The sequence below is a fragment of the Lactuca virosa genome, chromosome 1, assembly GCF_052849685.1.
Source record: "Lactuca virosa cultivar CGN04683 chromosome 1, Lactuca_virosa_CGN04683_v6, whole genome shotgun sequence".
Lineage (NCBI taxonomy): Eukaryota > Viridiplantae > Streptophyta > Magnoliopsida > Asterales > Asteraceae > Lactuca > Lactuca virosa.
The window spans coordinates 20,657,428-20,673,981 of record NC_136426.1 but is presented as its reverse complement, the minus strand read 5'-3'; the positions used below and the strand labels follow the sequence as shown (position 1 = coordinate 20,673,981).

General features: G+C 37.7%; 2 protein-coding genes across 3 annotated transcripts; both read right to left on the bottom strand.

Annotated features, from left to right (window-relative positions):
- Positions 1-10,442: 10,442 nt before the first annotated feature.
- LOC145111924 (uncharacterized) lies at positions 10,443-10,907 on the bottom strand. Its single transcript, XM_079048160.1, has one exon. It carries the CDS (start codon positions 10,905-10,907, stop codon positions 10,443-10,445), a length of 465 nt encoding a protein of 154 aa, XP_078904286.1.
- A 2,457-nt stretch (positions 10,908-13,364) lies between these two features.
- Positions 13,365-16,114, bottom strand: SCL1 (SCARECROW-like 1). Of its 2 annotated transcripts, XM_079082966.1 has the most exons (3): positions 15,907-16,114; positions 15,465-15,563; positions 13,365-15,248 (listed from the first exon to the last, which is right to left on the bottom strand). In XM_079082966.1, the coding sequence occupies exon 3, from the start codon at positions 15,196-15,198 to the stop codon at positions 13,594-13,596; it is 1,605 nt and encodes a 534-aa protein (XP_078939092.1). In that variant the 5' UTR covers positions 15,199-15,248; positions 15,465-15,563; positions 15,907-16,114; the 3' UTR covers positions 13,365-13,593. The 2 variants fall into 2 exon arrangements, with proteins under 2 accessions (XP_078939092.1, XP_078939432.1); XM_079083306.1 differs by lacking the exon at positions 15,907-16,114 and having other exon boundaries at positions 15,465-15,746.
- Between the last annotated feature and the right edge of the window lie 440 nt (positions 16,115-16,554).

Here is a 16,554-nt window from a genome sequence, read left to right as displayed (position 1 = left end):
ACGTTCATGCATGGCTAGATGAAGCTATTAAGCTTAGAAATGACTTAATAAATGGCTTAATGCATGGATGATGACTAAAACCCCATAAAGTTGGCACCTTTATGCCAAGGAAACCTCTAAGAAGGTCAGATCTAATGAAATGATCCCTTCATATCGTCCCAAATCATCAATTCATGAAAAAGGGACCAAAAGTGAGCCAAATCAACCCATAAAGAAAACTAGACATTGACAAGTCAAGGTTTGAACTTGATACCTTAGGAATCTTGCAATGTGATGGAGGGTTCTGGATCTCAAGTCTCCCACCAAGCTATGAACTTCACTCTCTTCTAGGTTCTTTAAAGATGGACCAAAACAACACAAATTTCTCTTCAAGAGCTCAAAGATGCAATAATGGAGGCTAAGGGGACGTTTAGGGTTTTCTGTAGGTTTAGGGACAAGAAAGGAGGCCAACCCTAAAGGTTAAGGATGAATATATATATATATATATATATATATATATATATATATATATATATATATATATATATATATAGGGTGCAGTACCCCACTTTAGGGTTTTTGGAAGTCACACGTACGCCCAACGTACATAAACGTACGCCCATCGTACGCACCCACTGTCCCGATCCAACTCTAGCCACTATGCTAAGCGTACCAAGCGGTACGCCCAGTGTACCAGCTTCAACGGCTAAAAAATGAAACTTTAAATAAATGAAGGGGAAAAAGCAAACATACCAAGATCGGGGTGTTACAGTTCACATCTTGATAACTTTTGTTTTGTACACCTATAGGTAACGAACTTGTTGGAAGTGTTTACATATAACCATTATGACCGGTTGTAACTTGCTACAACCGGTCAAAATGGTCATATGTGAACAATTTCAAAAAGTTCGTTACCTAGATGTGTACAAAACAAAGTTACCCAAATATGAACAAAACAAAAATGTAATTACCCTGATAAGTCAAATTCCCTAATAAAATAAAAGAAATTTCCAAACTCCCCCACATTGGACAAAATCATTGGAAATGGCTTTCCCATGTATCAAAACCAAAACTTCTAAAAGATGGTTTCTTCTATATATTCTCAAGAATTTCCAAACTCCCCCATCGTTTCTATTTATTTACAGATAAACTGTAACACCCGTGTGTAACGTCCCAAAAATTAAGACCAAAAATTTCAATTTTTAGAGTAATAAAACCATTTTTCAAAGCATGTTCATAAAACCATAATAGAGCCAAAGTATAACTAAAACATCCAAATACATCAGAGTCAAATAAAATTCGGAACAATATGGTGTGTGCGATGCGATCACCCTGAGCTCTTCCCCTTGGATCAAGAAGTACCTTAAACATAAACTGAAAACCGTAAGCATGAAGTTTAGTGAGTTCCCCAAAACACCACATACCATACATACAAACATATAACAGGCCCCGCCCGACATCGAGCCCCGCTCGGAACATATCTGTCATTCATCAGGCCCTGCCTGGCATCGGGCCCCGCTCGGTATACATACAAACACATAAACACATGCAATAATCACAAAGATAATTAGCATGCAATATAATCATCATGCCCTGTCTGGCATCGGGCTCTGCCCGGTATATATATATATCAGATATCATACATGCAAGAGTCACACATACAACTAGCATCCTAATCATAATAAACTATGGACCGACATTGGTGCCTTCGACCCGTCAAACAAAGTGAGGAAACTCACCTCAAGCTGCCGAATGACTCAGATAAATGCTCGAACCGCTGATCCGAAAAATCCATGCGCTAAACAATCAAATAACCCAATTAATAAGTTGGGTCACGAACCAAAATCATGAATCTCATTCAATTGTCCAATTCCCAGGGTAAAAGACCATTTTACCCTTTCCTCACTTGGCCCAACAACCAAAGTCCAACCCATTAGCTCCAAAAGCCCAATATAGTCCAAAATCCTAAATGGCACCCAAAGCATATTATGGGCCCAATCCAAAAAGTCCCAATACCAAACAATAGCCCAAAGGTCAAAAGACTATTGGCCCTACAAGGCCCAAACCTTAAAATTCCAAATATGGCCCAAAACACAAAAGTCAAATTGTTGAGTACGCCCGACGTACTTAGACTTACTCCCAGTGTACTCCCTCTGGGGCTAGTTCGTGCGGCGTACGAGCTGGGTATGCCCAACGTACTCCACATGCAACCAACCCCTTCCATTAAGCACCTAATAGATTAAGCCGCTAAGCAAAAATCTCATATCTGATCTCAAATTGTGTCTTAGCACATAAAGTTGGCAACTTTACATTCTTTTATGACTTAATGAGGCCCAAAACTCAAAAGGAACCAAAAGAGTAACTCTAACTCATGCGTGGGCCATAATGGTTCATAAAGATTGCATTTTTATGAACAAGGGACCTCAAAAATGCCAAGATCTACCATTCCTAGCTTATGGAGTAGCTCATACTCTCAAACATGGCTTATAGGACCATAAAAAGCATAAAACAAGCCCTAAGCTGGATCTTATCATAAGGATTCATCAAGTTAGGATCTTTATACCTCAAATAGCTTGCAAAGCTGATGAATATTTTCGATCTTCAAGCTCCAAGTCCACCAAAGCTTCACCACCAAGCTTCCCTTCCTTCAAAGGATCCAAAAACACCTTCAAAATCACAACAAGGCTCACAAACACTCAAATAAGGACTAGGGTTTCGTTCTTTGGGTTTTAAGAGATCGAGGATGGTCATAAGAAGCCCCAAAGGCAACTTATGGTGTTTAAATAGGACACAAACCCTAAAAATTAGGGTTTGTCCCTGCCAAACGTAAAGTTGGCAAATTTACATTCTTTTATGACTTAGTGGGCCCAAAACTCAAAAGGAACCAAAAGAGTAACTCTAACTCATGCATGGGCCATAATGATTCATAAAGATTGCATTTTTATGAACAAATGACCTCAAAAATGCCAAGATCTACCATTCCTAGATTCTAGAGTAGCTTATACTCTCAAACATGGCTTAAAGGACCATAAAAAGCATAAAACAAGCCCTAAGCTAGATCTTATGATAAGGAATCATTAAGTTAGGATCTTTATACCTCAAATAGCTTGAAAAATTGATGAATATTTTGTATCTTCAAGCTCCAAGTCCACCAAAGCTTCACCACCAAGCTTCCATTCCTTCAAAGGATCCAAAAACACCTTCAAAATCACAAGGCTCACAAACAATCAAATAGGGACTAGGGTTTCGTTCTTTCGGTTTTAAGAGATGGAGGTTGGTCATAAGAAGCCCCAAAGGCAATTATGGTGTTTAAATAGGGCACAATTCAAAAACTAGAACGAGAGCTGTGGGATCTCACTATGGTCGGCTCAGACATAGTAACCTACACTGACCGGTTCAGCGAGCTAGCAGCTCTATGCCCCGGGATGGTTACCCCAGAGAGCAAGAAGATAGAAAGATACATTTGGGGTCTGACTGCTCCGACCCAAGGAAATGTGTTATCTTCAAACCCATCCACGTTCGATAGTGCTAAAAGCCTGGCTCAGCGACTCATCGACCACGGAGTCCTCCATGGTGTAAAAGCCCCTATTCTCGAGTCGCTGAGGGAAGAGGAGTATAATCAGAAGTCGGGGAACAAGAGGAAGAAGAAGCGAACAACACAGGACACCCCGCAAGAACAACGAGCGAGTACTATGTACGCCGCTACAATGTCTACTGCTTCAGCACCTGCCAGTCGCTATGCTGGAATCCTCCCGAAGTGTGGAAAGTGCAACTTTCACCACACCGGAGTATGTCGGGAAATGCAGTGTCTGAACTGCCACAGAAAGGGACACACAGTCCGTTTCTGCAGGGCACCGGCTCAACCGATCTCCCAAGTCCCCGGAGCTGACGAAAACCAAGCCTGCTATGGCTGTGGTGAGGCTGGACATTTTCAGAGGGACTGCCCGATAGTAAAGAACTCAGGCGCGGATGGACGTATTCTGATGATCACCGCAGGAGAATCTACCCCGGAGTCGTCGACGAGTAGCGGTACGTTTTCGAAATAGTAATTACTTTTAAAATTAATTTATATTAATATAAGATTAAAATTTGGGGATAACACCTAAAAGTAATTATAATAACTCACATGTTGAAATAGGTCACAGTATTCAAGAGAACTAAAAGATCCGTTTAGAGAAGCTATTATGGCTTACCATATACATCAGAATTGTGCACAACTAAGATGTTGCAGACTTAGAGTGAGTGACTCCGCTTAGGTCCCCATTCCTTAATTGGTTGGGAATTTGAGGTAGAGTTACTCAGTCGACTGCCTGGTTCATCTTAAATATTCATAACTTGTATATGGCAGGCGATTGTAGTGGTACCAAGGAGGATCATGATATAAAGTATCCCCACCAGTTATTAGAGCACTTTCGTTTGTATGTATGTGCACATAGCGATACGATACGTAGGAGTGTTAACTTCAAGAGAAAACAGGAAACACGGGAACATTTACAAAGAGTACATTGTCGAACATACTAGGAGTACAGTATCGATCATACAAGGGATACATCGTCGTATAACAGACGTTTCTTTCATTTGACCAGAACTTTGTTCAGTAAAGAGTCCGTTACTATCTTTCGTCATGAGTTGGTGTGGTCCTCACCATACTGAGTTCATATGTTTCTATCGCCTCGATCGGCAAGTTCTCGAAACTTTCGTCATTCGTATCGAAAGTCCGACCTAAACCTCAGTTTTATCTTTCGTATTTTAAACCCCCGAAGTACTCGTGCGAAGAGTACTTTGTCCTCCGAAGCCTTATCGTCAGATGTCCGCAGACCGTCACGAAATACCACTCGTACAGTAGACCAAGTTCGAGCACAGAGGCTATGGACGAATACAGCCCACCTATCACTATTCATTGTATACGCGAGGGTGGTATATGATTATGATTACACAGATTTAGTATGTGTGTTTCCGCCCTATCTCCTGTTCCTTGTTTGGTTGTGGACCTGGGGCAGAGTCGCACATCCGACCGTCTTACTAACCCTGATTATATACGACTTGTATACACGAGGTAATGATAGATGTACCAAGTACGAATCCAATCAGGAACACCAGGGCAAAGTTGCCAGGTCTACGAGTAGGTATTCTGCCAATCCGAGGAGCGCAACCCCGGTAGTACGACTAAGAAAGCTAATTTCGGGACGAAATTCCATCTAACGGGGGGATGATGTGACAACCCGGAAAATTTTTGGTTTTAGACCCATTTTGCTATCTTTTGGCATTGTTTGGAGTCTATTTGGGTGTTCTAAGCATTGTACATTCAAGGATCGAGTGTTAGGAAGTTTTTGCTTGAGTTATAAGGATAAAAATCAAGCTATAAACCCTTCATGTGGAGTTTTCGGCCACCACATATGAGTTTTCGGTCAAAACTCATGTGGACCGAAAACTCATCCCATAAGCATGAGTATTCCTCATTTTATTCATTATTCTAAATTCCAAGTCAAGAAAACTTCCATTCTCTCTCAAGTATCATAAGATCTTCTTGCAAATTCTCGAAAATGTAAGTGTTTCTTTCCCCTTGATTTGTTATTAGATCTTCCTAACTAGTAACACCCTTCGATTTCATCCATTAACTTCATCTTTTGGGTTTGATCTTCAAGAACACCAAGAACACACACTAGTGTTTTGGTCCAAAATCAACTCTATTAGCCTCTAAATCGTAAGTATTACTTCCCTATACTTGTTATCTAGTTGAAACTCTTGATTTAGGGCCTTGAAATCGTCATTTTCCAAGAACAAAAGGTTTTTCGGTCTAGTGCATCTCCTTAGACCGAAAACCCTTATGAAGGGTGCAATATGACTTTAAACCTTTCCTAAAGCTTAGTCATGAATCTAGAACACTTTATTGATTGTTGAAAGCCCTTGGAAATCACCTTATACATCAAAGACCATGGGTTTTCGGTCAAAACCATTTGGACCGAAAACCATATGGACCGAAAACCCCTTTGAGTGTCATTCTACCTTCCTTTGTTGAATCACATGTGATTCCAACACTTGGTCAAGGTGTTTCCTAGTCTCGGAAGGTGTTTCCTTTCATATAGTTGTTTATAAACACTATATTCATGTCAATATGTGTCCTTATATGTCATTTAGGACTTATTGTGTCTCGGGACTTCATTCGTGGAACTTCTCATCCTTATACGCATACCCGTTTGAATCACCCACATCAGGTGAGTTCATACCCCGTAATGAATCTTTTAACTGTTTTAAACGTTTTAAGGGGGGGGGGGGGCATACAAGTTGAACACAATGATAATTGTGTAAATGTTTGTTATAAACATCTTTCAAAATGTTACTTATGTCATTTATAAGTGGTCAAAACATTTCATAAACGCTTTTAAAGTTATGTTACTTCATAGTTATACAAAACTCTGTTTTTAAAGTACAAGCATAACTTAGTAGATAAATGAGTCTTTTCAATAACAGTCCAAGTAGAACATTAGTAAACTATAATAGGTATAGTTTAGGAGAATGCTATTCATTACTTCTAGTACAATGAAGCACACAAAGAGTTAGTTCATACATGAGTCAAACACACAGTGAAGAGAAACAAACAATACCATACATAACATATAGTGAAGAGAAACAAACAATACCATACAGAGAGAACACACAATTATGAGAAACAAACAGAATGTACAATATACAGTACAAAACAAACAAGTTAGGTTGCTATAGCATGAGAACACACACAGGATCTAATTATACCAATTGATCACTAACTCATTGTTTTAAACAAAAGGTGATAGTTATATTAGGTATACATGATCATAAAACAAATGTGAATTACACGGCTTGCAAGAATTTGCAGAGGTCGCGTTTGGTTCCCTTAATCTCTAGACAGGGAGAACGTATAGTAGGGGTTCTAGCCTTCACATTATGACCATAATAAAACAAACATGTTTTTAGGTCATTAGTACATCCGCATGTCATTATAAACGACAACTGTGTACTTACATTTCCCATTTCTTTCATAAAGTGACAGTACCACTTGGAAGTCAAACTCAAACTATTTTCGAGTTAAGATAGTTATAAACTAGGGAAAACATACATTTTTACAAACGACAAATAGAACAGTCGAGTCTAGCACATATCGGTAGACGCCTTGGTAGAAGGCTACGTTTAACAGAAGATGCCTTGGTAGAAGGCTACGTTTAAAAGAAAGGACCATAATGCTAGTCTTATGATTCCTTAATGTATACATCACAGGATATATATATACCAATAGGGTCCGACAGGTAATAGGATGTGTGCTCTCCGCTTCATTTCCTGTTCCTTGTTTGGTTGTGGGCTTGGAACGAATTCGCCCAATTTATTTTCTATCCGATTCTATATATATGTATGCTTAGTATACATTAAGTCATCATAAGGGTACCAGGTATGGGTCAGGTTATAGGACACATAGTCAAAGCACAGTTTTTCTAGTACAAAACATACTTTCCAAAATCAGTACTTTTGGTATACAAAAATAGAAACTTCCCAGTAAAGGGTTTAATCCATTTTATTAAACCAGTACAATTTAAAGGACCTTAGGTGAGTAACTCTATAATACCTTAGTTTATACACCATGTTTATATATAAAACTAATACCCAATAGGTAGTTGGATGTGTGCTTTCCGCCTTACTCCCTGTTCCTCGTTTGGTTGTGGGCTTAGGGCAGATTCACTCAATTAACTTTCTCTCTGATATTAGATTATATATAGCAGTATAAACTAAGCTATTATAAAAGTAGTCACTGTGGTCACCATTTTACTATAAGAAATATAGGTTTTCTTAAAGAAATTTTCATTAGATATAAAGGAACCATTACAATTAACTCCATGAGTAACAAGTGACTACACCAGGGTTATATAGGACGATGATCTAATAACCAATGGGATGTGTGCTATCCGCCTTAATTTTTGTTCCTCGTTTGGTTGTGAGCTTGGGGCAGATGCGCACAATCGATTGTTTGTTTACTCCGAGTCTTATATAACTTGTACCCACTTAGTACCCATAGAAAGGGTTGTAGTGACATTTTACTTAAACTTCCATCAAAGTAGGAAATATAAGATTTTCTAGAGGAACAGGCGAACTTTTCAAAACAGAACTTACAACTTACAACATTTTACAACTACATGTTTCAACTACACTTTCAACACCATTTTACATCTACATTTTCAACAACACTTTACAACTTACTCACATCACTAAAATCTTATGAACTCACCAGCTTAATTGCTGATCAACTCTTTCAAATAACTTGTATTCTTAGGAGACTATTAGACAGGTGCTCGTGCTGGGGATTCAGAAGATGAAGCATTATAGCTTCAAGTCTTGTTTTGTTATTTGTGTATGAATTATATGTTTTGTGAACACACACATTGTAAACACTTTCTTTCGAAATGAAATGGTTGTTCATTACTTGCTTACCATATACATATCTCGTGATACTAAACATGACGTCCTCCACCCCTGAACGATTCCGCCGTTCCGGTTTTGGGGTGTGACATGTGGTATTCTGGAGAGCTCACTAAGGTTTGTGCTTACGGTTTATGTTTAAATGTTTTTCAGGTACTTTCGGTTCAAAAGGGAAAGGCCCGACATGATCGTATCGCATCCACCAGTATTTAGCATTTTATGATTTTGGGATTGTACTCTGATAATTATTTTTCCACATTGACATGCTTTTGATGGTTTGAAATGAATGAATGATGGTTTTCGTTGACTTAAAAACAAATTTTTTTACTTAGTATTTTTGGGATGTTACACCCCCTATTGAAGAAACCCTATACCCAAAAACTTACATTTTGAGATGCAAATTTAAAATCAAGACAATAAAAAATGAAAACTTATGAATCCCAAGTGAAACTTATCCCAACCCAGACAAGATTGCGGATGCACTTTGTATTGGGTGAGGAATCTAGGTTTAAGCATGACAAATAAACTCATTAATAATGATTGACATTTGGTGTAGTGATACAAAAATAAGTAGAAGTCGGTTCGAAATGGTTAATCTCCCAAGAAACAAGAAGAAGAAACATACATTGTGGAGCAATTTTCTTATCATAACCTCAAACACACAATTACAATAAATTAAATATGACTCTAAATTAACCTACATGAAACATCTAAACAAATAATCAATGGAAAAGAATGGAATTTATGCCTACTACACTAGTGGGAAACGACATGCTAATATATAATTAAACAAATAACAACTGTGATTCTTTTGCTTGAGACTCAGTCTTCTTTCTTTCATGCATGTGCACAAACATAAATCATGATAATTGATATACTACCTAAACATGTTCGTATTAGTACTCCCCTCCTGAAAAAGGACCTTGTCCTCAAGGTCGAGATCATAGTGTGCAATAGAAGTCCATAGTAGGTCAGTCTCCAATTAAAGAAAAGAGAAATTTTTGTTGGTTGCATGAGTGACCCAATTGATACTTTACGAGACAATTGTAACATAAACCGTCAGCTCGTCGCTTTTGCATACCACTTTATCGGAAGTGTTGGAGAAGACGGTAAAGGGGCGAACAATAAGGACAATTTCGTTGGTGGAGGCTTAAGGGAACCATCGGAGGACGTTAGTTAAGCGAGAAGCTTGTCTTCAGTGAATTTTGCTAGATTATACGTTTGATGAAGTGTTTGGGGTTGTTGAGTGTGATTTCCGATTGGATTTCAGATTGTAACCCGAAGATGAAGCAATTCCATAAGTTGGGAGGCAAAAAAGAATTGATACAATTTATTATATTCTCGAATTCGGTTTGATATGTGGAGACCGATGTTGTTTGGCGTTACTTAAGCAATATGGTTTCGTAATTTTCATACGTGGACGTCCAAATCAAAGTTCGAGTGCTCGTGTGAACTCCGACCAATTGCCCAAAAGATTATTGTTTTCCATGTGTTTGTACCAATTAAGCTTGTCGCTAGTAAAATAAAAAACATCGAGGGGAAGGCTCTGTGGTGGTGGAACGGAGTAATAAGTGAAGTAGTTTTCAAAATGAAAAATCCAATCGAGGGAATTACAGCCATCAAATGTTAGGAGGTGAATTTTTGGTGGACATGAGTTGTTCTTTAGTGGTAGTGATGGTGGTTGGTCTAGTGTTTATGATCGACAGTGGCTAAAATGTTGACGATGTTGGTCATGGTTTCAGTTTGAGTAGCCATGTTGGTGGATTAGCCATGTATGTGGAACCGAATTGGTGTACCTGGTCTGGTTGACAATTCTTGCAATCCTCCAATTTTGATTTTCGGGTATATAAATTTTAGGAAGGGGCGGACGCAGGAATTAGTAGTAGGGGTTGCACAATTTTTTTTCCGGTCAAACATAATATAAAACATAAAAAAAAATTTCGGTCAAACATAATATAAAATGTCTAATACAATTTTTTTTACTGGTTAAACATAATATAACAACGATCTATTACAATTTAAATTTGTCCTCTTCGTCCAGACATCTTTTGAAACCGCTCCATTACTTTTTCATTCTCAACTTTTGCAAGTGCTTCGGTCTCGACATTACAAAGCAATGCGTCGTTCAAAAAGTCATCGCCAATTTTGTTACGCAAGTCGGTCTTCAAGAGCTTCATCTTTGAAAAACATCTTTCTACACTTGCGGTCGCTACGGGTAATATCAAAGCCAACTTTAAAAGCTTATAAACCAAAGGATAAGACCGATGCTTCCCCGTACTAACCATCAAACGAGAAAGGTCGGGAATTCCTTTCAAACTAGTGAAGCGCTCATCTTTGATGCAAGAGTGATAAAATATCTCAAGTTGTCCTTCAAGGTCTATCATATCCGAATCATCAAAGTCATACTTGTATAACTTGCCCAACTTCAACAACTTTGATTTGTCAAATTGTGCAAATGAATCACAAGGGCTCAAAGCACCCATGTATTCTAGTAACTGGGTGCTTGTTTCACTAAATCGATCCCGATATTCTGTAAGTTGCATATCTACCACCGTGCCCTTAATTGACAAAGTCCTTGAAGCAAATACGCTCTTCTTACTTCATCTCTTATGTTTGATTTGTAACTTGTAATCTTTGGCCTATCTGTCGGGTCCTTTGGAAGATCTTTCAAGTCAACATTATCATTAGGTTGGTTAGAGTATGGTGTTTGTGGAGTTGCATTAGAAACCGAAGGGATTGATTGATTGGTGATTGGTGTTTGTGGAGTTGCACTAGAATTAGGAATGGAAGGGATTGATTGATTGATGATTGGTATTTGGGAACATTCTTCACCACTTTCATTAGGTCTTTGTCTTTTGGTAAAAAAAACCACTTAGTTTAACCTATAAAAACATAACAATTACACCTAATCAAACAATGACTTCAATAAACCAATTTGCTTTCACCTAATCAAACAATAAATTCAATAAAACATAGCAATTTCACCTAATCAAACAATAAATTCAATAAAAACATAACTTCAATAAAACAAATCAATTTCACCCAAGTCAATCAATAACTTCAAATAAACATATCAATTTCAAATACCTAAAGGAATTGGTAAAACTTACTTGCTTCATTGTAGGGCTTTGAAGTCGATTTTGTCAACCAAAAAAGTAGAAATTGAAGGAAGTCGATTATGTTACTTGCTTCACCCGATTGGCGATTGTTGAATACTTGAATGTTGATCAATCCAACAATGAAATCGATGAAGGATTGTGCGAACAGGAGGCCACGACTGTCGACAGGAGCCAAGGATCGAAGTTTGGAAATCGGAAGTCGAGTAGTCGACTGGATTCTGTAATCGTTTATTTTTTTTCCTTGTACCGATAATACATTACTCAATTAATTAGGATTGGCCTATATTTTTACAAGCAATTAGCCCAATTGCTAATTTATCCAATTAATGTTTTATTTTGGCATTTGGGCAATTGGGCTATTAGACAATAATTGATTAAAACATTGGGCTCATTATTATTTTTTTTCGTTTAGTAATTCCCGATAGAGTGACAATTTTTTTTACGTAGTTGCAGAAATTTTTTTTAGTAGTTGCACGATTTTTTTTACGTAGTGGCACAATAGGTAAAAATTTTAAAAAAACGAAATTTTTTCTACTACGTGCGCGGAAGCTAGGTGTTGCCGGTGCCACACCGGGCACCTAGCTAGGACCGCCCCTGATTTTAGGCATATCGGGTTTAGTTATTTCGACTCTAAGAACCGGAACCAGAATTTAAAAGCTTCACATGTATCCTGTGATTCATTCCATTGTTTTTTTTCCAACATTGTACAAAATTATTGCTCTACTTTAAACTGCCATAACTATTTTGTTATAAGTCCAATTGACTTGAATTTCTTTCCAACATGTAGTTCACTGGTTTTGCTATATTTTAGACTTTGAAAACACTTTATTTGGTTACTATTGACCGACCTACAGGGCCTAAACAGGGGATAGTAAAGCTATTTCAACATTGTGTATAATTTTGTTTCACTTTAAACTACAATAACTACTTCGTTATAAGTTTGATTGAACTGAATTTTATCTGATTGACCCGGAACTTGTTCCAAAGCCAGCATGTTAATAAATTCGTTTTTTAGTCCCCATGTCTAAAGTTTGAAGGCTTGTGTGAACTTCTTATTTAACCACAAATGATATCCTCATACATTTTTAACTTATTTTGGTTTCCCATATCCATGGGGAGACCCAAATAGAAAGTTATTTTTAACCTCACATCAAATCATTTATGCAACGGAAAAATATTTTTTTTGTATATATATTGTGATTGATAAAAAAAAAAGTTTGTAAAAAAACTTCTACAAGCTGAAAACAAATTACAAATACTATACCCATTTGAAATTTTGAGATACGAAAAAGCAAGATGTGATATATAAAGGAAAAAGGGAAGGTTAATATATATGGCCTATGGGACAACACGAGAGAAATAAAATTTATTCAGATTCATAGGATAAAACATATAATTTTCTTTTTAAACCATATGATTTTAATGAGTTTCCAACAAAACAAAACCATTTAAATTGAACATTGGGTGTGGTTTATCTTTTTTTTTTTTTAATGATTTTATTGACCTCGGCGTTGGTGCACCGTATCCGTATGTTGAGTGATGTGACGAATGAAACCAAGAGTCCATGACTACTCATGTTCAAAGGAGAATCATGTTGGTGAGTATTCAAAATTTTGTAACTGACGAAACCAACTAGGACTTGTGACATAACGATTTTCTTCCACGGAGGATCATGATTATCATTAAAATGACGTTCATGATTCAAATATAAAAGCAGTTTGGTTAGTATCTCCTTTTTCCATACTTGACGCCTACACAAATATATGGTATACCTTCCTACTAGAAAATGACTTGCAAACAATGCATATAATAAATTCTCAGTACAGTCTAATAAGTTTCAGTAGTTATCACTAGCTCCAATAAGTACATAATGAGTTTTCAGTACAAGAAAAATAACTTACAACAATAAACATCAGTTAAAAAAATTAACCTCAAACAAACTTACCTTCGCTCCAATGCCAACATGAAAAAGGGAAATCACAGTGTCAACAAAGAAGATGATGCACAATCATGAAACCTGTCACTTATGGATACTCACATATCCTAAATCTTACCTCCAAGCAGAAGCAACAATTAATACTTTATCTTCCCACCCAAAATGTATCGCATTCGTCTCCACTTTCATCTTATACCTATCACTATACATTTTTATCAACTCCCGAATCGAATCATTCACACTTACACTAATCGGGTACTCCCGAAAACCCGCCATCATCATCCTCGCCTTCCACTTTCCCGACACTTCATACCTCTCAATCCTCTCTTCGCCTTCACACGCAATTATATTAACAATATCTCTCGCTAAACACTGTTTCTCAACATTCACTCTTTCCTGACTCTCTCTCGAAAGCGTCGCGTCAAGACAATCAAACATGGCAGAATAGTAATTATACGCTTCATGAAACCGATGCAAAAACGGGGCCGTATTTGTGTTCATATCCTGTTCAACAACCGTTACAAGCTTCGGGTTCAAACTTTTAACCATTCTTAAAAGTTGATCCCGTTGGTTCACAATGGTCACGCTTTCGTCCGGCATGTGGTGGAGCTGGAACGCGAAGTTGACAATCACTGCTTCGCCGGAGCGGCATTTTAGCATCTCCGGCGAAATCACCGCCGTGTCTGCTGCCACGGCGGTGAACTCGAACTCCAAATCGAGAGACTCTGCGAGTTTCTCGAGGCGGAGACCGATGTGGTTCAGACCGCCGATGGGTCGTTGGACGGACTCCGGGTCGTCGACTCCGGTTAGCCTTAAACGGGGCTTCTGGTTTTGACCCGCGAGTGTTTGTAACAGTGTTATGTATTGGCTACCTTGATTGATATCGAAATCGATTATGTGGACTTGTTTTTCACCGTTGAATGCTTCGAGAATCGCACCGTTTGCAGCCGTGAACCCGAACCGGAAACACGGGCAGACCTCGAAGAGCACTTGCATGGCTGAAAGCCGGTCGGTTGAAGGCGGTTCTTTGCATTTTAGAGCCTTGTATAGACCTTTGCCGGAAACCGCCACACGGGCGGCAAGAGCTTCCACCATGTAGGCGGAGATCCTCTGTGACGGTTCACCGTCGATTGAAACCGTCTGGCGGAGCTCGTTTATCATCTCTGATGCCTCCTCCAGGTTACCTTCCGAGACTGCAATTGCACACTCGAAAAGTAACTCTTTAGGAGTGGTGGCCTGTGCCCTGTGGGCCCGGGCCACTGACATTTCTTTGACACTGCTAGTGCTACTAACATACGAATCGTAAGAAGATGATTCTTTGGGTGATTCGTGGAGGGAGTATCCCCATTCGGTTTCAATTTCCATGCTCCGGTTAGGGGCAGAATTGTCATTATCATCGAGAAGGGCGTGCTCGAGTTCTTGAAGCTTTAGTTTTAGTCTTATATCGTCGTCATTGTAGCTTAATTCTTCGAAGTTTTCAGTTAATGGGTATTCGGGATCGATGTTTGATTCGTAGGAGGATGTTAAAGGGTTTATGGAAACTTGTTCGTCAGTTGGGGAATCGAGAAAGTAGTTTGTGGGATTGTAGGTATTGTTGCTGTAGGATTGTGTTGAAGAATAAAGGATTTGACTTACTCCGGAATCAAATCCCGAGGTTTCTTTGGAGGAATTTAACAGATAGAGCTTACGGGAACCGTATGGTGAAACGGATCGAATCATGGTTGACTTGCTCCAAAGTCCGGTTTTGAATAGTTTTTGCTCCAAGAAAGCTTCAAAAGAAAATTAAAAAATGAAAATTTGAAACATACCAACAAAAACATGATTTGGATCACAAGCTAAAATGGATATTCAATTCATAAAACTCAGGTTTTGAAATTGGAAGTGGATTAAGGGATGCACTTTAGCTTAAACACAAGATTGTTTTTTTTTTCAAATTCCTAGGACCCAAAGCTTCAAACATGAATCATACATAAAGACAGAATTACCTGAATCAGATAGGAATATGAATTAATCAGAGCAACAGTAGCCTTAATTGCGCGAAGAACGAAAATCCCAGATAAGATTTGATCACGAATTCGTCTTGGCTTTGAAGGAAGAGGAAAAGATGTTAGGGTTTGACCACAATCTTAGAAGTAAACATTCCATAAATAAGTGCAAGCAGATAAGACCTTCCCCTTCTACACACTACGCATTATATAATATAGGCATAGTGATTGTGAAGTTTGGTAATTCAGCAACAAGCAACTATTATAAACAACAGAAAAAAGGGAATAGAGTAGAACAAAAGTCCAACGAGGAATAAAATCATAAATCAATAAAGTAATTCTGGATAAAGATAATTTCCATCTACCCCGTAAATTAAATCAAAATTTCTCAGGAACCCAATTGAATAAACTTAAAGTTCGACGAACTGAAAGCGAAACTCACCTGTAATTTTGTTGGTGGGAGAGAAAAGGGTTTGCGACTTTGTCTGTAATTGCTTATCTGATTTACTTTATGAAGAATAAGAGATGAGAATAGTGGTTGTTGCTGTTGCTGTTGTTGTTCTACACGTTTACCACCAACTCCTCTCTCTCACTCGATAATCGAAAGTACGATTTTGTGGTCGTATCACTATATAATATAGCAATTCAGCACCTATGCTTTCAAATGGCTTCACAAATCACCATTACTAAAAAGGGTTAAGGGTATGGTTAACTTCAAATTTCGCGATACAACCTTTTACGGCTTAAATGCTTTTATTTTATTAAAAAAAATTAAGTAATTTAAAATCTATTTTTAAGAATTTATAATTAGTTTTCTCTAACCATTTTACACTAATAAAAGATACAAAACAGTTTTCGACTACTAACTATTTTTTGCCAACAAAGATATTATTTTAATTGTGTTTTTTTTTTCTTTTTTTAAATCAGGTTAATATGACATATTGGATACCCGAATCAATTAACAAACATTTCTGTTAAGTTATATTTTCCTAGTATAATCGGCCAGCTTCTTTTGTAGTAACATTGTCACATATTATTTACTATTTATTTTGTTATTTCAAAACTCTAAATTAAAATATGTTATATACTT

Coding starts and splice junctions, on each gene's coding strand:
- SCL1 (XM_079082966.1), bottom strand. CDS start 15,198: ATGATTCGATCCGTTTCACCATACGGTTCCCGTAAGCTCTATCTGTTA.
- LOC145111924 (XM_079048160.1), bottom strand. CDS start 10,907: ATGGGTGCTTTGAGCCCTTGTGATTCATTTGCACAATTTGACAAATCA.